Source organism: Penicillium riverlandense, assembly GCF_028828495.1.
Source record: "Penicillium riverlandense strain IBT 135883 chromosome Unknown utg000001l_segment0_segment0, whole genome shotgun sequence".
In the NCBI taxonomy this organism is placed as follows: domain Eukaryota; kingdom Fungi; phylum Ascomycota; class Eurotiomycetes; order Eurotiales; family Aspergillaceae; genus Penicillium; species Penicillium riverlandense.
In genome coordinates, this window is record NW_026643194.1 from 3,545,145 (window position 1) to 3,566,195 (window position 21,051).

Consider the following 21,051-nt stretch of genomic DNA (forward strand, 5'->3'; position numbering starts at 1 on the left):
TAGTGGGAATATAAACCAAAAAAGACTGCAAGCAAAGTGCAAAAATTATATCCAAAAAAGACTCATATGTTCTGTACAAAGCAGGAAGGTACCTACTGGCCGGCAACTGCAGTTCGCTGCTTGGCCAGCCAGCCCTTCTGCGCCTCCGCCATCGAGGCCCCGTGTCGGTAGCGAGACACCGTGTTGTTGTTGCTCTGCCACCGGCTTTGTAGATGATACCAGGCCGAGCCCACGAGGCTGAGTTCTCGGGCCTGGTCGTCGATGATCTTCTGGAGCTCAAGCTAAAGAGTGTTAGTAGAAGTACAAAAACATGAGCATATTGGCAGCATACCTCGCGCTCTTTGGAGATGCCGTCGTCCAGGTTCTCCTCGTAATTCTTCATACGCTCGTGAAGTGACTTGATGAGTTCATTTTGCTGTTGAATATACTGCGCAATCTCGATGTTAGCATGCTAAATACCATAAGTTCCAGTAAAGACCGACCTCTGCGCGTTGGGCGAGCCGCTCAATATTCTTCTCCAGGACTCCGGCGCACTGCTTGAGAAGCTCGAAACTCGATTTCTGAGGCGTTTCACCCTCATTGTTGTGGGTCTCGAATTCGCCCAGCAGCATCTGCATTTCATTCATCACCTCCTGATCCTCGGAGCTGATCTCGGTTTGCTTGTTGTCAAGCATCTTGCGCAACTCTTCCCGTTCTGCGGCCATTTCGCGGACAAGAGTCTGGCTGGCATCCACTTCGCCCTCCAGATTGTGAATGTTCTGCGTGAGAGCTTCCCAGTCGCCACGGAGCTTGGTTAGCTCGGCTGAATTGTGTTCTTCGAGCTCATGGAGCATATCAACTTTCTCGACGTTGACAATGCGAACTTCGATAATTGTAAGCGACCCGGCCAGGTCTTGGATGTAGGGTAACTTACTCTCAGCTTGTGCATTGGAAAGGTCCGTTTTGGCTTTGTCCAGGAGGTCCTGCAATTCTGCAATCTTCTTGAGGGATCCGGTATAGGTCTCGTAAAGTTTCCAATACTCCTCGCTATACGCAAAAATTAGAGCTGGTCGGATCGTAGGTTCCAAATAAACATACCCTTGAGCGGAATTTTCACGCGCAAGGTGCACGGACGCGTTGAAGCTCTCGGAGAAGCCATCGAATTGAGGCGTCGGCTTGTGTTCGTTAGTCTCCAGAGCTTCGACAGAACGCACGGGGCACATACCTCTGCAGTGGTTGACGGGGCCTTCAAGGACTCCATTTCGCGTCTCAGTTCTTCATTTTCGGATTTGCTGCTCATAGTTAGCATCGAAACTGATAGGAGAGTATAATAGCCATACAGTTGGGATTCTTTGACACCGAGGGCCTCGAAATCATTATGCAATGTGTGCTTCTTCGGCGTCCCAGACCCGGGAGACGGACTGCTTGAGCCCTCGAGCTCCCGCAGACGCTCGCGGAGCTCGCTGATCAGAGCGTCATTCCGTTCATTCTCTTCAGCAGCACTCTGAAGCCGTTCCGTAAGAGCGTGGTTGTTGAACTCGAGCTGTTTCTTCTGGTGCTGGATCTCGTTGGTGTCCTGCTCCAGTTGCGGCAGAAGCTTTCGATACTCTTCGAGCTCCACATTACGCTCCGACGACCATCGTTGTGACGAGTCCAATTCCTTTAGCTGCTGCTGAAAATCTTTGATCTGGTTCTTGAGGGTCTGGTTCTCCTTCTCGAAGTCCTGGCTCGCCTGAAGCTTCTGGCGGTATTTCTCAGCCGCGTTGGCCTTGCGCGCGAGCTGATCTCGCTCGGTGCGGAGCTCGTCGTAGTCATCTTGCAGCTTTTGGTAGCGTTGATTCTTGACGCGCAAGGATTCGACGGTCATCCGGAGACTGTCGAGTTCATCATTGGCAGCAGACAGTTTCGCTTCCTGGGACGCGATCAGGTCATCCTGTTGGCGAGTTTTGCTCTCCAGCGCCTTTGCATTGAACCCCTCGCCCTTTCCGGACTTGAGTGTCACCAGCCGATCCTCGGTCGACGCGAGGCGGTTCTGCAGGGTGTCGTTGTTTTCCTGCAGACGCGCCAGACGATTGTGCAGGTCCTCCAACGCCTTCTCCAGCTCCTTCTTCTCGTGTGTGAGGCGATCATTCTCCGCAATCACCTTGCCGACGCGTTCCTCAAACTGCAGTTCCAAGTCCGGGCGGTCTGCTTTGGCCAGTTCCTCTTTCAGCTCGTCGGCCGAGTCCAGGGGCTCGTGCTGGCCATTATGGGCCTCCTCGATGATATCCTTGAGGCCCTCCTGGGTGGAGGTGCTGAGCTCCTGAAGCGTCTGCACGTAGGTTCCGGCGTTGGGCGAGCTGATCGCTGCGATCAGGAGCAGTTTCAACAACTTGTTGGTCTCCTTCGGGGCAGCTTTCTCGGCGACGGCTTCGAGATCGGGCGACGGATCGAGTCCGGAGGGCAGGGTATCATCGTTCTGGTGGCGGATGTAGCTGAGCAGCAACTTGTGGATGTGCTTGAGATTCTGCCACTTGGCCACCCAGTGGTCGGCGGGGGTGCGTTCGGGGATCTCATCGAGGAAATACTGAGGATCGATGTCCTGCAGGATTTCCCACAGGATGATGCCATCGGTCAATTCATCCGTGGCTCGGAGGGTCCTGCCCAGGGAGAAGCTGTTGATCCATTCCAGTAGAACCTTGGTCACTGTGTGTTCCGACATATTGCCGAGAACTCTATTAGTAGCAGGCCGAGAGGATGCGATGCGACCGCAGCATGTCTGGGTCGCAACACACTGGCGAAAGGACAGGGGATGAAGAGGAAAGGGAGGGAGAGAGAGAGATAGTCGCGCGTGTTCGTTCCGGGGGGGCGAAGATGGATTGGTACTAGCGGGGGGGGAACACGCTCGGTAGTTTGAGGATAAGAGGTCCACTACCGAGACTACATAGTGGTGGTAGGGCCAACATAGTTATTTGAATCTTGTCCAGATCCTAGGTAGTAAGTAAATCATTATTGCAACAGCCTATATGCTCCAGATCAAAAAAAAGAAGGTCCCAGATCCAGCTGAGTGACCGGAGAGAATTAGAACGAGTGTTCCTGGCCCACGTAGTCTCCATCAATGGTCACCACCTTGTCCTCCTCGATATTGGGTTTGTACTCGCTGTCCTGCGCCGACAGGGTCTCGAGAGACTTGACGGGAGCCTCGGCCGCAAAGCCCTTGATGAGATCTGGAGGAACCAAGACTGTTAGTAGTGCCGGCAGAGGGTGACGAAGAGTGATTACTGACGATATTCGTGAGTGATAATGCCACCCTAGAAATCAGCAGTCAGTCAGACGAGAATCACATCGAATCAAATCAAATGCGGCGCATACCGAGGCCACCAGCGAGTCTTTGGCGTGGTCGATCACCGAGTCCGGCGTGCCCTCGGGGAAGGTGACGACCACGGACTTGAGCGACTTGGCGGCCAGCGCCAGCGGGAGTAAGGCGAACAGAGTCAGGACCAGCTTCATGTTCAGAAATCGTCCGATGGAAGTGGTGAAGGGAAGGAAGAAAGAGAAGCATGTCACCGGATGCCACTACTACGCTGCGTCATGGCAGTCACCTGATCCTCCCTCGTACGTAATCCATCAATCCCTTTCCTTCTCGCTTTCTTTCTTCACTTCCCCGTCATCCGCTTCCCTCCCTTCCTCCCCTTCTCGTTTTGCTCTTCTGTCCATCTTGATCGTCGGTGTGGTCTGCACTGGCACAATTAAGTAGAGGTCGTCTCCACGGAAGGTCGCGGGGTCTGCTGGGTTGGTCTGGGGTCTGTTGTTTTCGAGTCTCTCTCTCTAGCTAGCAAGCATTGTACCACTTTCTCTCCATCTCCGTGCTGGTCCAAGTGGAGGACTTTAGAAGAAACCATGTCTGGCCTGGTGTCGGACGAGGTCGCGGAGGACTACAAGAACTCGCTGGAGGATTTGACCACCAATGACCGATTCCAGATCAGCAACCTCACCGTCATCGCCAAGGAGAATACCGAGCATGCCATGGCCATCTCGCGCGTGCTGGAGAATCACATCCGCTCAGTAGGTGATCCCATCCCTCCTTCCACCCTGTAGTCCATTCTAACCCCGGGTAGACTCCGCCGCCCCAGAAACTCCCAGCGCTGTATGTAGTCGACTCCATCGTCAAGAACGTGGGCACCCCCTACACGCTGTTCCTGGGCCGCAACATGTACCAGACCTTCATGAACGCCTACACCTTGGTTGACTCGCAGACCCGCCGCAAACTGGACGAGATGCTCAAGACCTGGAAGGAGCCCGTACCCGGTTCGCTGGACACACGCCCGGTCTTTCCTCCAGACATCACCCGCAACATCGAAAACGCCCTGATCAAGGCCCGCACCGCCGCATTGCAGTCGCAGCAGGCCCGCCAGCCCGAGATCCTGCGTGGCCGGGGGAGCGTCACGCCCACCAACTGGGCCACCCACCCACAGCCCAACATGCGCCATCCGCTACCCAATCAGCCGCCGCCGACGAATAATAATGGATTCAAAACATCGGTAAGTGTGATCCAATATCAGGTGGTTGCGAGAGTCACTAATCTGGGCCAGACTCCACCACCACCGGCCCATCGGCCCGATCCCAACCTGGACTCGTTGAACCGAGACTTGGATGTCTTGATCGCCTCGGCGCGGACGGATTTCGCCAATAGCCCGTTCAACCCAGCTTCACAGCAACGCTTGAAGGCGCTGCTGGATCTCCAGGGCATCTTGCAGAGGCAGCAACTGACCCAGGACCAGCTGAACCTCGTCCGTGATCAAATATCTGCGCTGGGGACCTCCAATACTCTTCCGAATGCCCCTGCGAATGGACCGACAGCATCGGCGCCTCCCCCAGTATCGACTCCGCCCACCCAGTCTGTCTCGCAGCCATTACAGCAACTCCTCAATCCCGGAACTCTGGCAGGGCTCATCAAAGCCACTGCCGTGCGCCAGCAACCTACACCGCCGCCACAACTTCCTAATGCTCTCTCTCAAATGCCCCAGATTCCTCCGTCCAGCGGCACACCGCAGCCGGGACCTGCTGGCCCCGAAAATCCTCTCATCGCGGCACTTCGGGCGCGTGGTCTTTTGCCTCCTGCATCCGCTCCACCATCTCTTCCCCTTTCAGGTGCTGGAGGTCCTGGTTTGCCGTTCATGATCCCCGGGCAGATGGGGTCTACCCCTCCGGCCCAAAACCCTCAGTCTTCAAACATTACTTCCGAAGTTCCTATGACTACTGCATCTATGAAAATGTGAGTTCTACATCCCCGAAAATCATTCGTTTCGCTTAACAATCGTCCGTGGAAAAAGACCCAGGGTTGCTCTGGTAGTTTCCCTCTATGAAGCCCGTTCGAACCGATGTGGAACCTGCGGGCGCCGGTTCCTCACCACTCAAGAAGGCAAGGACAAGAAAGCCCGTCATCTTGACTGGCATTTTAAGACCAACCAGCGCATGGCGGAAGCCGCCAGGCGGGCCCAGACCCGCAGCTGGTATGTCGATGAAAGAGTCCGTACACATTTCTCCTCTTTTTGTATCAGTCTGACCATGAACAGGATTGGATCAAATCTCGGGAAGCTGGCGATGATCAAGGCGCCGCCGACCCCGAGCCTCCTGCTGAAGACGCTGCGACAGACACCGCCAAACAAGGGCCCCCCAAGCATTGGATCCGCGCCCCGAATGACGCCACACTCCGCAACACGCCATGCCCCATCTGCCAGGAGAAATTTGAGTCGAGTTGGTCCGAGGACGTCCAGGATTGGATCTGGCAGGATGCGATCAAGGTTGGCCCTCGAGTCTACCATGCCAGCTGCTACGCTGAAGTAACCAAGGATGGGCCTGCTCCCGCGCGCGGTGACACACCTCAGGCGCGGACGGGCACACCCGACTCGGTGCTAGGAAAGCGGAAGGCCGAGGTGAGTTTCTTCTGATGATACCAAAAAGTCCCCGCTGACGACCTATACAGGGCGATTCCCCTGGGCACAAGGTGCGCATCAAGACGGAGCCGGCGTGAAAAAATGTATCATAGTGACTACTAGCATAGCATAGCGCGCATTACCAAGTGTTTATATTTTCCATTTGACAAATACAGTCGCATTCCGATGTTGCTTTGCCCCGCTCGGGGTATCTCCGGACTCTCCACTGGAGGTGATTAAATATGTACATCTGTCTGCTTCCTGTTTCTCTTCTTCAGCCTTTCTGGTGGACTCTGCACTATACGTAATAATATCAATCAACACAACCAAAATGACACCGCATACTATCCGCTGGGGTATCATGGGTACGAACCACCACTTCCCTCCCTCGAACTACAAGCTAACCTAACCCCCCGCAACAGCTACCGGTGGGATCGCCGACAGTACGTATTTTTCCCCTCGAGATCACTAGGATTTAACAGAATTAATTAAATCCAGCATTCGTGCGAGACCTACTCATCGACCCGACAACCCGCGATGCCTCCGACGTCTCGCACCAAGTCGTCGCGGTGGCCTCGTCCTCCTCCCAGGACCGCGCGGCCAAGTTCGTCGCAGATACCGGCATCCCCGCAGGCTGCGCCGTATACGGTGACTACGAATCCCTCGTGGCCGACAAGAACGTTGATGTCATCTATGTGGCCACCCCGCACTCGCACCACTATCAGAACGTAATGCTGGCCCTACAGGCCAAAAAGAACGTCCTGTGCGAGAAGGCTTTTACCGTCAACGCCACCCAGACGAAGATCCTGTGTGAGACCGCCAAGAAGAACAACTGCTTCCTCATGGAGGCCGTGTGGACTCGCTACTTCCCGCTCAGTGTCCAGGTCCGCCAGCTTATTCAATCGGGGGAGATTGGGGAGGTGCTTCGCGTTGTCGCGGATACTAGCTTCGGGAATGATGTCGAGAAGGATTTTGGGACTGCGCATCGGATGGTGAATCCTGATTTGGCGGGTGGTGCTCTACTGGACTGTAGGTTTTGTTGCTGGTTTGTGTTTCTTGGGGTTATAGATCTAACGGGTTGCACAGTGGGCATCTATTCTCTCACCTGGGTCTTCCAAACCCTCTATCACACTCTTCCGCGCGACCAGCGAAAGGCTCCCACCGTCACCGCACAAATGACGCCCTATCACCTCACCGGAGCGGATGAATGCACGACCATGCTGCTGAGCTTCCCGACCACCACCCCCAGCAATAACACCCAGCCGCAGCACTCGCAGGGCATCGCCATGACCAACATCCGTGTGGCTACCGATCCAGATGACAAGGGCAGCGCCGGTCCTGCCATTCGAATCCAAGGTGTCAAGGGCGAGATCCAGGTCTTTGGACCCGCCTTCCGTCCCTCGACGTACCGGGTTATTCCCAAGCAAGGCCACGGCGTGGTCCGTACCGTCGAGTGCGAGTTCCCTGGCAAAGGCCATGGTATGTACTGGGAGGCGGATGAGGTCGCTCGCTGTTTGCGGGATGGTAAGCTTGAGAGTGAGGGCTTGCCCTGGGAGGAGAGCATTGTGATAATGGAGGTCATGGATGAGGTCCGTCGACAGGGTGGGTTGATGTATCCTCAGAAGATTGAGTCGACCGAGTTCCCTCTGGCTCTGTAAAATCTTGGACGAATGTATATATGAATCTTTTTACATTTATATATATCTACAGACACGGACTCAATTGCGTTTCGTACACCATGCCGGTGGCAGTGCATTCAAGAAGTACACATACTATACATGGCGTGTGGAGAGGGAATTCAACCTCGTTCTATACGCGGACAGCGCCGACCCGGACTGCCGGATGAAATGCTTCCCTCAAGGAGAAGACGACCAACAAAAGAAACGGTAAGCATTCACCACGGAGTCCGACGGGGGCACAGATGCACCTGCAGCTCTCCCCATCCCTCTCCTTTTGAGGGGTGTCGGAATTTAGTTCTTGTGGAACACACCCAGCAGGCTCTTCCACACCTGACCAGGCTCCTGGCTGGCGTCAATGCCGCGCCAGATACCGGTCTTCTTGTAGTACTCCACGACGGGCGTGGTTTGGGCGTGGTAGGTAGCCAGACGCTTCTTCAAGGTCTCGGCGTTGTCGTCGGATCGCTGGATGAGCGGCTCGCCGGTGACGTCGTCCATCATGTCGTTCTTGGGCGGGTTGAAGATCTTGTGGTACGACCGGCCGGACGCAGGGTGGACCAGACGGCCCGTGATGCGCGCAACCAGCAGAGCGTCGTCGATCTGCAGCTCAATTGCGTGCTGGAGCTTCTGCTTCCGCACATCCAGCATGTCGTCCAGGCGCTCGGCCTGCGCGACCGTCCGCGGGAAACCGTCGAGAATGAACCTGCCCTCGTGTCAATTTGGATTCCCCTACCCCAGCACAGAAGAAGAATACGAACCCATTCTTGCACTCGGGGTTGTTGTCCAGCTCGCTCTTGATCATGTTGACCATGATCTCGTCACTGACCAGGCCACCCTGGTCCATGATCTTCTTCGCTTCCTTGCCGAGGTCGGTCTTCTTTGCGACCTGGGACCGCAGCATGTCTCCGGTAGCCTATTTGGGTAAACCGTCAGCGGGATTTCTGAGGAGCAAAGGGTCCCATGCTTGCTCACCAGGTGGCACGCGCAGAACTTGTCCTTGAGGTTCGGCGCTTGCGTGCCCTTGCCTGGAAGATCATTAGCTCGGCCCCAACACCAACGAGTACGACAGCTTTACCTGCGCCGGGCGGGCCCATAAGAATGATGCGCATCTGCTCGGCCAGCGACTTGGACTGCTTGCCGCCGGCAAGACGGTCCTCCAATTCGACCACTCGGGCCTCCAGCTTGCCGATGGTGTCCTTCAGACCGGAGACGATGTCTTCCGTGATGGGAGCCATTGGGAGTGTGGGGAGAAGAGAGAGGGGGAGAAAGGAAAGAAGAAGGAAGGGGGAAGGGAAGTAGGCAGCGTAACACCAGAGAGGCTGAACAGGGAAGAAGGGAAGAATCGCAGGAATGGAAGGGCTAGCGCCCGAGGTTCGGAGCACGGACGGAGGGAGGTATAGTTGGCATACAGATATCCGTGTATCTACCGACGATTCTACCGGGACAAGAATGATTATGATCAATGCATTGGTTCTTCCTGTTCGACTAGCACCAGACTCACTCGGATTTTATTATCGTCTCCTGTCCTACTCGTAGTCCCCCTCCGTCGTCAGAAAAGTTCCATCCACACCAGCCACGCTGACTAACCAGCCGCCACTGTGGCAGCTCAGCATCATGGCCTGGTGTTCCTAAACACATCCCGTCGCTCTCTCCCGTCACGCTCGTCTGTCGCTCCGTCGGTCTTATCTCCCTCCACCCCATCTCGTGATTGTTCCTCTACTCGCCATGCCTGCCACCACGGCAGACACTCTCTCCCTCGTCCAGCGCACCGTCACGGTCGCCCCGTTAGTCCTGCTCTCCGTCGCCGACCACTACGGCCGGACCGCCAAGGGCACTCGGAAACGCGTGGTCGGCGTGCTGCTGGGCGAGAACACGGGCCAGAATGTCCGGGTATCAAACAGCTTTGCTGGTATGTCAGGCGTCCCTCTCTGCATTGATTCACGCTGGATAGCTAGGAGCTGACCCGAGCTTCGTGGAACACCGTTAGTGCCGTTCGAGGAGGATGAGAAGGACCCATCGGTGTGGTTCTTAGACCACAACTTTGTTGAGTCGATGAGGGACATGTTCAAGAAGATCAATGCCCGTGAGAAGCTGGTCGGGTGGTACCACTCCGGCCCCAAGCTGCGGGCTTCGGATCTCGAGATCAACGAGCTCTTCAAGAAATACACCCCAAACCCTCTGCTAGTCATTGTTGACGTGCAACCAAAGGAGGTTGGCGTGCCTACGGATGCTTACTTTGCCGTGGACGAGATCAAGGATGTGAGTGTGATGGCAGCTGATGGGTCAATCTAGGTACATTGGCTAACTGGATTGGTCTGTGTAGGATGGCACAACAACCTCAAGGACCTTCGTGCACACCCCGTCCATAATCGAGGCCGAAGAAGCCGAGGAGATTGGCGTGGAGCACCTGCTCCGAGACATCAGAGACGTCGCCGTGGGCACGCTCTCCACCCGAATCACATCGCAGCTGCAGTCGTTGCAAGGGCTGCACCTGCGGCTCCGCGATATCGGCCAATACCTCCAGAAAGTCCTCGATCACGAACTCCCCGTCAACCATGCCATTCTGGGTAACCTCCAGGATGTCTTCAACCTCCTCCCCAACCTGTCCACGCCGCCCATGACCCCACGGATCAGCGGCCAGGAACCGCAGATCGAGAACAGCGAGCTCGCGCGGGCTATGAGCGTCAAGACCAACGATCAGCTGATGGCCATCTACATCAGCAGTCTGATCCGGGCCATCACGGCCTTCCATGACTTGATCGAGAACAAGATCCAGAACCGACAGCAACAGGAGGAGAGCGATTCGAAGCGGGAGCAGGAGCTCAATGCGGCGACCAAGGGGGACAAGGAGGGCAAGAAGGCCAATGGGCCGGCCGATGGCGAGCAGAAGGAGGAGCAAGATAGCTCATCCGAGAAGAACAAGAAGAGCTAGACGGTTTAGGTCGACATCCGATCAATGTAATCCACCGCTTCGAGCCATTTCTTTCTGTCTCGCAATGAATGTATAGTAGGACAATTCAGGATGACCGACTAGACATGTCGTTTCTCCCCGCGTATTCTGGTCGATCACCTCCTTGGAGCTTGTTTGAACTCGTAGTCCGCCGCAATCTCACCCACCCCAGCCAGCACACCATCCAGCCAATTCGTCCCTCGAGACGGCACATCGGCCATCCTCGTCAGGTGCAAAGAGCCCCGGACAGCGAGCAAATAACACACAGGCCAAGATATGCTTGCAGATCGGGAATGCGCCTTCCGCCACTGGGCGCGTCAGAGTGCCCCCAAATGGATACGCGAGATTCTTCGAGGTTTGGTCTTGCACCATCTCGGGAGTCACGGGTTCAGCATCTGCCGTCGGTCTGACTTCTCGAAATGCAGAGAGCGCAAATGTCGGACACGTGCAGTTCCAGGCGCCCAGGCGCACTTCGTAGCCCTTTTGATGTTGGGTGAAGGTGGATGATGAGAGAGAAACCCCTGGGGGAGGGACTGTTGATGCCGACATGACGAGGAATATATCTTGGTCTGATGTGGGAGAGACATCCTCCTCGATGGTGGGCACCAAATGCCGCACGAGTCTGCGGTCCAGGAGGTCGAGTGCCAGGAGTAAGTCATTGGGGAAAAGACAGTGCAGAGTCAACATCAATGGCTTGAGCGTATCCAGCTGGGATTGCCCCTCGCCTCCCCTGGTGTGATGGGTTAATTCGGTGATGAGTTGATCGATGAACATGGTAAGTGTGGGAGTGACATTTGAAACATTGAACAAACAGAAATAAATACATAACTATACCACCCACTCACTCACTTACTTTCTCCCTTCCTCCCCTTCCTCTTCTCCGTCCTCTGCCTCCCCTCCCTCCTCTTCCTCCTCTTCCTCCTCTTCCTCCCTGCCCCTTCTCTTCGGCCACTTTGGTCTTGATCACTTTCGTCACACTGGTCGACCTGGTGACCCGAGGGACCGTGGCTTTGGAGCGGTGGAGCCTCCCCGTCGCCTTGTACTCCTTCATCCAGGCTTCATTGTTCTGGTCAAAGTGACCAATGGAAATTGTGTCTCGTTCACTGCCCAGCGACTCCCGCTCAACCCTCATCCTATCCCCATCTTTGGTTTCCTGATACCATATCGGCTCCTCCGGTGACGTCCTCGTGGGGGATTCACTCCTACTGCTGCGTTTGGACTGGAACTCTTCCTCCCCTTTGTTCTTATTTAGTTGCATGTCGTCAATTTCCATGTAATAATCCGGCTTCATGGGCTTTCGACGATACGCGAGGATGAAAACTTCCCCATGTTTGCTCTGCTCGAGAACCTGATCAAAGCCAAACCCTTTCCTTACCTGGTGATCATTGGTAAGTGTCCAGCCCCGGCCATGGTTCTTCACGGCAGCCATGTAATGGCCTTCGTTGGCGCTGGACCCTAGGTGGAAGATGGTCGAGCACAACTCGTACTCAACAGCGACTCTTTCTTCCGATGGTCCTGGCGAGTAAAACCAATTGCGATCGAGGCTCAAGGTTTCTTGAAGAGCTACACCGGTTGTGATTTTGACGGGCTGCTGTATGTGGTGATCGTAAATTCTTCTCTGGAGCTGAATGAAGAGAAGCTCGGGTGGGTGGTTGATTCGCGTTCTGGCCGTTTTCTTTTGCTGGCAGTGTTCGCAAGTCGCACCCTCGATAGTCTTGTCCTCAAAATAGTTCTTCATTAATTGATCCATCTCAAGGGGGTTCCGTTGCCATGTCAGTGGAACTAACCAAAACAGCGATTCATCTTCTACGATCTTGTTCGGAAGACACGCGCATTCATACACCTCCACTTTGGTGGTCTTGAAGATGTCCTCCAGGTCCGAGCGGCTGAATGTATCAGTCAATATCTCACCAGCAGAGCGAAGATGGAAACTCACAACAAACTCAACGTGTCCTGCTCCAGCTGTGTGTAGAAGGTGTTCCATAGCTCCAAGGGATCTTGCTGGCCACCCTTATCAACTAGCCCCCAACAGTCGAAGACAGCATCCCACAGATTGTTAAAAGCGAGGTGCCATGCTCCGAAGGTTTCATCCCAATAGCATGCACAGAGACGATAGAACAAACAAAGCCGGCATTCTGAACCATTCAACCCCTGTTGACAGGCTCGGCCCTCAGGTACATGGTGCAGGTGGTACCAGGAGAGCCAGTTCATGACAATCGGCGCATGGAGAAGCGTTTGAAAAAGAACATTCCGGTAACACGTTTCTCCTGAGTTGGCGAATCCGATTTCGGTTTGGGTCGCATTGGAATCCTCCCAATCGGGCTCAAAGGAGGTCTATAGACAGTGGTTAGAATAGCTCAAAAGATATATGGGAGGAATGACTTACCCTCCACGGGCCTGTTCCGGGGTTGTTAGTTTCCTCGGTGTTGGTTGACGCATCGGGCTTGTCTAGAGGCTGAAAAGCAGGGCTATCCGGACCTAGAGAGCCTCCTGAGAAGTTGGTTTCAGGCGACATCTGACGACTTTCTGGTAGTGAAAATACCATGGAGAGGGCAGTGCGAGGCTTTGAGAGGAAGATGCTGTCTCTGAACCGAGTCTGTTGAAGGGAGTGCCGTTGAATTTATCTGCCGTGAAAGTAAGACCCTCTGGAAAGACGATTGTAGCCATTTCACTGAGAAGCCCATCTGGTCCTTTTGACATGTTTGTGTTCATTATAGGAGCCATAGAAGTTTAGATCAGACGGATAGACGCTGTTTGAAGACGAATGAGGTGAATGAACAGTCAGTTGCGATAAAAAGGCTGTAGAATATACATCGACAGATTTAGAAATGTTTATCCCTTGTCCTTGGTCCTTGAGGTATGCGTGTTTTCTTTCACGAGTAGTCAATCCATATGTTCACCGTCAAAGACTAGACAAAGGGCACGCTTTGTTCCGCTCTCAAAACCCTCGGTTTTCAGGCCCATGCGTATTCCGGATACAAAACAAAATAATAAGGATTCAAATCATGTCTGCGGCATTGTTCTCTGCTTTCAAAATTATTCCTGGAGCGCATCGAACCGAGATTCAGATTGCCTTCTACAGTATCAAAATAAATTCCCGAAACAAATACAAACGCTGTGATGCTAACATAGTTCGTCCTCCTCTCTCTCTGTGTCAACTGTCGGGTACACATGTCTGGCACAAAGAGAGGCCTGATCAGGAGAGCCTGCCAGACTCCAGAGAGCTCTCAGACTGGATCGCATCCCGCGCCTAGCCACCGAAGAACCGACTCCGCAACGGCCCACAAGCGAAGCAGCGAGTCCAGACCGCGCGGATTTAAGCAAGACTATTCAGGAAGGAGTCTTAGCCCGTGTGTGAGGCATCAACTCAGTTGTCCATCAGGCCGGGTCCACCAGGACCACTGAAGAAATGCGTCCCGCGCGGCATCATCTAAATGAGCCCTAGAATTCCTTCCGTGAACCGGTTCCTTGTCCGCACCCCTCGACCCTCGGTACTGAGTGAGTCCAGAAGGGTCGTTGACCGCGCTTGGGTCTAGACGAGGGACGCCTCTGCCCTGTGGGGTGGTCGAGGCGGTTTCAGGTTGCTCGTTTGTGGAGCTGACGATTCATCGCGTTGCTGGGATCTGGACCAGCATGTTTGCCTACCATGGGCTTTTTCTTTTCACACCGCTCGATGGTGATCGGAGCGGTGTTGACATTATTCAATTCGGGGGTTTAGTGGCCCTTGCTATAGACCAAGGCGGACAGGTCGAACAAGGGTTCATCCTTCGCGCATTCTCGCTACGATGTCACATTTATCCCTGACAAGAACATTCCTCCTTCTCGGTTCACCAAACAGGACTGGAAGGAGCAAGACGCACTGACTTTAAAATCTAGAGTGACAGCGGTGTTCCTCGTCTCTACCGTTGACCCACCGCATCGCAGGGCCGTGAGCAAATCAAGACACGGATCAACAACAAAGGCTCCATCGAGAGCCACTTTTTCAGCCGGTCTAGTCTAGCGGTCTCAAGCAGGACAATGGTGTGTCTGTGTGTTCTGCGGAGGAACAGAGCAAGGAATCAAGCAAGGAATCATGACGGGCAACGATCCTCGGTAAAGAATAATAATAATGACGGCGATCCAAATAAATTAAACCCAGCGTCGCCATGAAACGCGAGGAAATGAGCAGACCCAGTTTTTTTGGTGGATGTGTCGGACAATTCGGGCGATCCTCACCAGGCAATAAATAGAAGACACAAATCCTCCGCGCCACCATGCCCACTTGGGTCATTAGTCGGGATGATCCAACGGTGTGCACCCCCACCCGCGCCGTTTGGTTCTTCATGGTTGGCCGTTGCTGTGTGGCCGTGTACACAGGGTCAATCCCTGTATCCTCACTCTCCGTCGCAGGAGCGACCGCCAATGACGGGCTCGACCGTTAGGGCACTAGGCCGATCGTCGTGGCTGCGGCCCTCGCGCATACCTAGTTGGTCACCCTCGCCTCGATTCCGATCGGCCCCCTCCCCCTCCTGCTTTCTCTTATTTGTTGATACTCTGTATTTTACAACCCGTTCCCACGACTGCTCGGACGAAGCCGTAGATGCCGAACGGCATATTCAAGTCGTCCGGACGCGGTCTCCGAGATGGGACCCGCCCTACACGGCGGTGATTTGCTGGCGCTGCACATCCTGGGGTTGACGGGCTCTTATGTGTTTCGGGGACCGGACCCTGGTGCTAGCAAATAAAAAAAAAAAACTGAAGAAAGAGGCAGCCAGCGGGGAGGAAACCGGAGGGAGAGAGATAAAATACAGAGAGGACGGGTTCGCCTTCTTGCTGATCCCCCGGTCGAGGGCTGAACGGGTGTTTCAGGCAACCGAACCGATCGTCACTGAGCTGGAGTCCCTCTTGCCTAAATCACAGCTCCTATATACCTCCTAGGAATGTATAGAAGTAGATACGCGTGTAGAACCTACAGAATCATAATTCCATTGTGGCAACGACCCACCGAAGAACCTGACCCGTCGTTCAAGCCGTCATTCTCGTGTCAGCCATGTGGGAAAAACCACGGTTCCCTGGGAAACAAATTCAGGGCCAAGGGGGGGCGCGCTAGGCGGGTTCTGAGACGGCCTCCACTCCCACGAACGCAATTCTAGGCCCGGATCAACCTCGTCGCAAGGGCAAACTGGAGATCGGTTGACTGCCTCGTGTGACAGCAATCATCCTGCAGAGCTGGGGGAGCTTAAATGTGGCTGCTTTCACAATGAGGTCGTCGTGCCCACGACGAGGGTCAAAGACGCCAATAATCCACCGGGGGGTCTGATCCACTGCAGCAAACCAGGAATCCTTTGCTGTTTTGCAGCAGTTCGCCCGGAATGGGGCAGAAGAACAGGGGACGGTGCGCCCTTGCTGACCAGAAAAATCCCCGGTTGGGTGGATGCTGCCAACCGTTCGGAGCGACGACTCAAAACGGGATTTTTTTTTAATATGGATTAAACGGTTAGTCGCAACGGTAGGGCATTAGGGGCCCCGTCCTAGCGCCTAGGCTAAGACGGCCGTTGGCGAGCTGGCCTGTGCTTTTAAGCTGTGTTGCGCATCCTCCGTGATTTCAGGATGGCGCGGGCGGGTCTGCGTCGAAGGAATAATGTGCATGTCCTATAGAGAGTCTACCAGAATAGCCACGATATGAACAACTACAGTAGTCTGGGTGCTTGTACTATATTATCATCTAGACACCCCAGTATAGATGGATGCCCCACCGGCCTCGAACGGTCTGTTCGGAAGAACGAAACAGACAAGATTGCAAGGGCCCTGAGCTCTTAATTAAATGAGGTGGATATGTAGCATATTACCGGTAAACCCACGATCTCGAGATCCAGCTGTCACTGATGATCGCTCGGTTTCATCTGGTTCTGGACTCTCTCTTCATTCTCTGTCGGGACACTCGACTTCTTTTTCTCTCTCCCTCATCTTTCTCTTTTCTTCTTCTTTTTTCCCTCTACTACACACCTCCTATCACCCATCATATACTTTCCACCACCTCATACGGCCACTTCGTCAGATTCCACGGTACCCGTCCCGTACACGTAGGGCCCTGACCTCACCATTGTCTGTTGCACGAAGAGACGCTCGACTATCCCTTTGGGTCTTCTTTCTCTTCACCTCCCTTGCTAGAGTCCACTACTGGCAGCTTATCTGGCCTGGTTGCCTTCTGGCCCCGTTTGACTGCCTGTCGTCATTCGAGATCACGAGAACCCACTCCCCTCTCACTCTTCTCTCCCTTCCACCTGAGGACGCCACGGGCTTAGGCGCCTCCCTTTCAATCTACTACTATCTTCCCTTCTTTCTCTCTCTCAAAAAGTCCTGCTGGTTCCCACTCGCGCATATGATTGCGTTACAAAATCGGCCCATCTTGCCTCCCGCCAAAGTGGATATCTCACTACTACTCAAGCCCCAAGATGAGGAAGAGGCCACCCAGGTGAACAGCTCCGCCGCTTATCCACCCGTTTCCATCCCGGCACCGTATCCGGGCTCGTCGGCGCCCATTTTGCCACCGGGGCCTGGCCTCGTGGCAGCGCCGCCGCCGTTGATCAAAAGCAATCCGGGAAAGCGTCTACAACCGGCGCACACGTCCGAATCCCCGGCCAAGAAGCAGTCCAAGTGGTCACCGGAAGAAGATGCGTTGATTATTGAGCTGCGTGGCAGTGGGATGAAGTGGGAGGATATCAGCAGACGATTACCGGGCCGGAGTGCGATCAGCTGCCGGCTGCACTATCAAAACTACCTGGAGCGCCGCAGTGAGTGGGACGAGGACAAGAAGAACAAATTGGCGCGGTTATATGAGAGGTAGGTTCAACATGGAAGAACAGATTCGTGAGGAAGTAGATTGCAGCCGGCTAATATTCGATATTTTGTGACAGATTCAAAGCGGAGATGTGGTCCAAGGTTGCAGAGGAAATGGCTATCCCCTGGCGAGCAGCCGAAGCCATGCACTGGCAGTTGGGCGAACAAGAGATGGCTCGTCGTGCTGGCGTCGTCCCATTCTCCCTGTCCAGTACAGCAATCGACCCCCCTACCACGAGAACCCGCCGGGCCAGCACCTCACTAGCGCGGCCACGGAAAGGGTCGACCTCCCGTGCGATTCCCGGTCACCACCCTGGTCTTCCCCCACAGCTTCCATCTCTGGAAGAATTAACGGCGGGGGTTCCCGCATTCGCACCGGCCCCGCCGCCGCCACGTGAGTTTTATGGAGTTGGTAGAGCACCTGAGATGGCCAGCATCCCACCTCCCATGGGCCCTCATATGGGTATGGGCATCCCGCCTCGTACCTTGCCCTAAGATGAGTAGACGACGACGACCACGCCTGAACGGCTTCCTGAATTTCCTTTTTGTTACGAATTGCATAGCGCCGGTTGGAGGTATCTCGTGGTTTGGACGGAGCAAATCGTATAGATGATTTCTCCCCTTTGGTGTTCTTTTTTTTGTTGCGAGCTCTTCTGTTCGCCTTTTCTTTTGAGAGCATCTTCGGCGTGAAACACGTGGAGGATCTGGTGTCGGATTTCATTTCACCTTTTGCGACTCTCATTTCGATAAATGATGACTTTGAGGCTGGTTCTCGGAGCACACTCCCACGCGGTTTTCCTTTTTCTTTCATCTGTCACGGCCGATCTTTGGGTGTGGCAATAACCCACCAGTTGTCCTTTTCATAACCCGATTCCAATACGCGGCCACCCGCTTGGTCGATGTCCCGTTCCAGCTCCCCCTCCTCATATAGGTGGTAGTAGCGATGGAATGTCTGGGGCTCCTCAGACGTGCCTTCCTTGGTTGATCCACCCTTCCTTACCCAAGGGACCATGATGTCCTGCGGGTCGCCCTTATCCCAACCACGGCGACTGGTTTTCTGCTCGAGAGCCCACGCGTAGATCAGGAGCTTGCCGCCGGCCTGCGTCTCTGAGCCCGACTTCAGGGTCCGCAGAATCTCCGCGATGGCCTGGACTCTGCGTACCGGAGTCGACAGGTGATGCACCACGGCAATGGAGATGGCAAAGTCAAAGAAGGCATTCTGGTGCGGGAGATGGTGAATATCGGCCACAATGGTCGAATGCGGCTGGTGCTTCACCGCGATCCGCGCCAGATTCTCAGATCTGTCGAATTGGGTCAGATTGAGCCTGGACATGGACATGCAGAAGAGGGAAAGAACACAGTGTAACTAAGAAATCACTAAAAACAACAACTTTGTACATGGAAATCACTTCAACCGTTCTAGATCTTACCTATCGGAAGCAACAATGAAGACATCTCGATTGACAGACAAGTACTTGCCATTGCCACATCCGACATCAAGACCCACGGCGCCCGGAGTCAGATTTCGGAGGAATTGTTCCACAATGGGCCATGGCTGGATAGTAGTGGTGAGTGACAAGCCGGGTGCTGGAGCAGGCCGGGTTTACGGACCTTATACCGGGTGGAGGAGAAGTGATCAGCAATCTGCTGGTACACCTCGTGCACATTCTGTTGCTCGTAGGCATCTGCGTCTGGGGCGGCCATGTTAATTTCATCCGGTGAAGTTTCAAGTCGAGAATTGAAGCGATAAGCGAGAGGGAGATGAGAGAGGGATGACACGTGACCATGGACTATAGACTGAATGAGATGGGTATTATTACATCGACTTCCTGGAATAACCACCACTGGCAACGACTCGGCTAATTAACTAGCTAAGAGTTATTCTTCGTCCGATTGCCCTGTCCCTTCCTCTCCCACCCTTCCCGCGCCTCACACCCATCTCGCCGGTGCTGACTCAGCGTCCCGATATCCAAACGGGGCAGATTCGTCCAAGGTTATTCCGGGCAGACACGAACAGCCAAACAAGTGAATTTCAAGGTACGTAAGCTTTTGTTTTGCTCCAAAGTCACATTTTGTATATTCTGCGACGGCCGATTCTGGACGTTTGCTGTGGAAGCTCCTACGGTTGTGGTGGCCTTGGATGTTGCTCAGGGGAACGGGCAAGCTTGATATTTCTTCATCTTTCCATACTTGAAACCCAACGGCCACGGCGCACAGTCTTGATTACTAGTACATTACGGGCTGCAATATTCTAATGCCTTCCTGACCCATTGAGACACCTCCCACAAGCCCTAATTCAACAACCATATGCCTTATGCCTATTTCAACCCACACAACAATATTGATGCTAATACTGCTTTCCAGATGGCGTTCCAACCAACTCCGGCGGATATCTCTGTCCTTGTCTCCGCTCCGGCTTCTGGTCGAGGCGGAGAGGGAGATCGCGGCTTCGTCAACGAGCGTCGCATCACGCCCAGCTGGACTCTCTTCCAGCTCAAGGGCAAGCTGGAGACCATGACTGGTGTGCCGCCGGGAAGCCAGCGCCTGCGCATCAAAGTGCCTGGTCGGCCGGACCAGTGGGCTGAAGGAGACGATCGGATTGTCAGCGAGTGGGGGCTGGTGAAGGGGTCGGAGATTGAGGTGGGTGATTCTACTTCCATGTGGTTAGGCACTTGGTCTGTGGGGCTTTCTGGTGGTGGTGCTACATCTATGAGACCATCACCACCCCACACTATAGCCTACAGCAGAGAGGAGGAGGAGGAGGAGGAGGAGGCAACAGATGCTTTCTTCACACAGTCAATCATCCCAGACATGTGCTAATCAAATACGCTCAGGTTCACGACACCCGCCCTCAGGCAATGCGCCCCAACTTCTCGGACTTGTCATCTGTTGACAAATATGTCCTGCCCACAGAGACGTACGAGTCTCTCCCAAACTCAGTGCTTGCATGGAAGAAGAACCAGAAACTTGGCCGCTTCGACCCCAGCACCGCCTCCCCCGAGGAGACCCTGCGAAACCAAGTTGAGAAAGACCAGGCGGAGGTCTCTAATAGAGGTATAAACAACCCTTGAACCGGTGACGCATATCACCTGTTTACCAACATCATCTCACTCAATTGCAGGCATTACTGTCGATAAGCGGGTCATCATCCTGCCCTCTACGCCACCGCATATCCGTCGGGGTACCGTCCGCTTTGTGGGACGGGTGCCAACGATTCCTATCTCTGGGCTGCCTCGTGAGATGGAACCTACGGAGGTACCTGCAGAGCTACGGCCGATCTGGGTGGGCATTGAGCTGGACGAACCGACTGGGAAAAACGATGGCAGCGTGGGCGGCCAGCGCTACTTTGGCTGCGGCGAGAAAAGGGGTGTTTTTGTGAAGCCGGAGAAGGTCGAGGTAGGGGATTTCCCTCCGTTGGGGTTGGATGATGATCTAGATGAATTGATGGAAGAGATATGATGGACAACTCGGATGGAGGCTAAACAATTTGCATTGTTATGAATGACGCTCTTTCCTCCATCACCAATTAATCACATATAGATCCAGCCAGCAAACGAATAAACAAGTAACTAACACCGATATCCCGATATTCATCGCTAAGAATCGCTGAGAACAGACAACCAATCAACCCCACACCAGGACTCCAGAAGCGCAATTTCGTAGGTATCAGATCGCACGGCCGACAAGTATAGAAAAAGACACTAGGGCCAAA

General features: G+C 54.3%; 11 protein-coding genes across 11 annotated transcripts; 5 read left to right on the forward strand and 6 right to left on the reverse strand.

The window, feature by feature from the left end:
- Window positions 1-92: 92 nt before the first annotated feature.
- On the reverse strand, window positions 93-2,680 carry N7474_001441 (putative microtubule binding protein HOOK3; the record flags this gene model as incomplete). The annotated part of the gene is made up of 6 exons (XM_057192856.1): window positions 93-281; window positions 332-427; window positions 483-1,026; window positions 1,078-1,154; window positions 1,205-1,271; window positions 1,320-2,680. The coding sequence occupies 6 exons, from the start codon at window positions 2,678-2,680 to the stop codon at window positions 93-95; spliced, it is 2,334 nt and encodes a 777-aa protein (XP_057057809.1).
- Window positions 2,681-3,039: 359 nt separating this feature from the next.
- Window positions 3,040-3,468, reverse strand: N7474_001442 (uncharacterized protein; the record flags this gene model as incomplete). Its single annotated transcript, XM_057192857.1, has 3 exons — window positions 3,040-3,185; window positions 3,245-3,269; window positions 3,331-3,468. The coding sequence occupies 3 exons, from the start codon at window positions 3,466-3,468 to the stop codon at window positions 3,040-3,042; spliced, it is 309 nt and encodes a 102-aa protein (XP_057057810.1).
- A 390-nt stretch (window positions 3,469-3,858) lies between these two features.
- Window positions 3,859-5,992, forward strand: N7474_001443 (putative mRNA cleavage factor complex component Pcf11; the record flags this gene model as incomplete). Its single annotated transcript, XM_057192858.1, has 6 exons — window positions 3,859-4,023; window positions 4,077-4,499; window positions 4,551-5,233; window positions 5,292-5,487; window positions 5,535-5,894; window positions 5,945-5,992. 6 exons carry the CDS (start codon window positions 3,859-3,861, stop codon window positions 5,990-5,992), a joined length of 1,875 nt encoding a protein of 624 aa, XP_057057811.1.
- A 233-nt stretch (window positions 5,993-6,225) lies between these two features.
- Window positions 6,226-7,552, forward strand: N7474_001444 (Gfo/Idh/MocA family protein; the record flags this gene model as incomplete). The annotated part of the gene is made up of 2 exons (XM_057192859.1): window positions 6,226-6,259; window positions 6,393-7,552. The coding sequence occupies 2 exons, from the start codon at window positions 6,226-6,228 to the stop codon at window positions 7,550-7,552; spliced, it is 1,194 nt and encodes a 397-aa protein (XP_057057812.1).
- A 312-nt stretch (window positions 7,553-7,864) lies between these two features.
- On the reverse strand, window positions 7,865-8,805 carry adk1 (adenylate kinase ADK1; the record flags this gene model as incomplete). Its single annotated transcript, XM_057192860.1, has 4 exons — window positions 7,865-8,273; window positions 8,329-8,483; window positions 8,543-8,595; window positions 8,646-8,805. 4 exons carry the CDS (start codon window positions 8,803-8,805, stop codon window positions 7,865-7,867), a joined length of 777 nt encoding a protein of 258 aa, XP_057057813.1.
- A 490-nt stretch (window positions 8,806-9,295) lies between these two features.
- Window positions 9,296-10,502, forward strand: rpn8 (proteasome regulatory particle lid subunit RPN8; the record flags this gene model as incomplete). Its single annotated transcript, XM_057192861.1, has 3 exons — window positions 9,296-9,479; window positions 9,558-9,829; window positions 9,894-10,502. The coding sequence occupies 3 exons, from the start codon at window positions 9,296-9,298 to the stop codon at window positions 10,500-10,502; spliced, it is 1,065 nt and encodes a 354-aa protein (XP_057057814.1).
- Window positions 10,503-10,679: 177 nt separating this feature from the next.
- Window positions 10,680-11,294, reverse strand: N7474_001447 (uncharacterized protein; the record flags this gene model as incomplete). Its single annotated transcript, XM_057192862.1, has 1 exon — window positions 10,680-11,294. One exon carries the CDS (start codon window positions 11,292-11,294, stop codon window positions 10,680-10,682), a length of 615 nt encoding a protein of 204 aa, XP_057057815.1.
- A 67-nt stretch (window positions 11,295-11,361) lies between these two features.
- On the reverse strand, window positions 11,362-12,504 carry N7474_001448 (ubiquitin carboxyl-terminal hydrolase; the record flags this gene model as incomplete). The annotated part of the gene is made up of 1 exon (XM_057192863.1): window positions 11,362-12,504. One exon carries the CDS (start codon window positions 12,502-12,504, stop codon window positions 11,362-11,364), a length of 1,143 nt encoding a protein of 380 aa, XP_057057816.1.
- Window positions 12,505-16,881: 4,377 nt separating this feature from the next.
- N7474_001449 (MYB DNA-binding domain protein) lies at window positions 16,882-17,834 on the forward strand (the record flags this gene model as incomplete). The annotated part of the gene is made up of 2 exons (XM_057192864.1): window positions 16,882-17,342; window positions 17,417-17,834. 2 exons carry the CDS (start codon window positions 16,882-16,884, stop codon window positions 17,832-17,834), a joined length of 879 nt encoding a protein of 292 aa, XP_057057817.1.
- Window positions 17,835-18,153: 319 nt separating this feature from the next.
- On the reverse strand, window positions 18,154-19,043 carry N7474_001450 (tRNA (carboxymethyluridine(34)-5-O)-methyltransferase; the record flags this gene model as incomplete). The annotated part of the gene is made up of 3 exons (XM_057192865.1): window positions 18,154-18,640; window positions 18,770-18,894; window positions 18,951-19,043. The coding sequence occupies 3 exons, from the start codon at window positions 19,041-19,043 to the stop codon at window positions 18,154-18,156; spliced, it is 705 nt and encodes a 234-aa protein (XP_057057818.1).
- Window positions 19,044-19,646: 603 nt separating this feature from the next.
- On the forward strand, window positions 19,647-20,798 carry N7474_001451 (TBCB family protein; the record flags this gene model as incomplete). The annotated part of the gene is made up of 3 exons (XM_057192866.1): window positions 19,647-20,018; window positions 20,174-20,380; window positions 20,478-20,798. 3 exons carry the CDS (start codon window positions 19,647-19,649, stop codon window positions 20,796-20,798), a joined length of 900 nt encoding a protein of 299 aa, XP_057057819.1.
- Window positions 20,799-21,051: the final 253 nt, after the last annotated feature.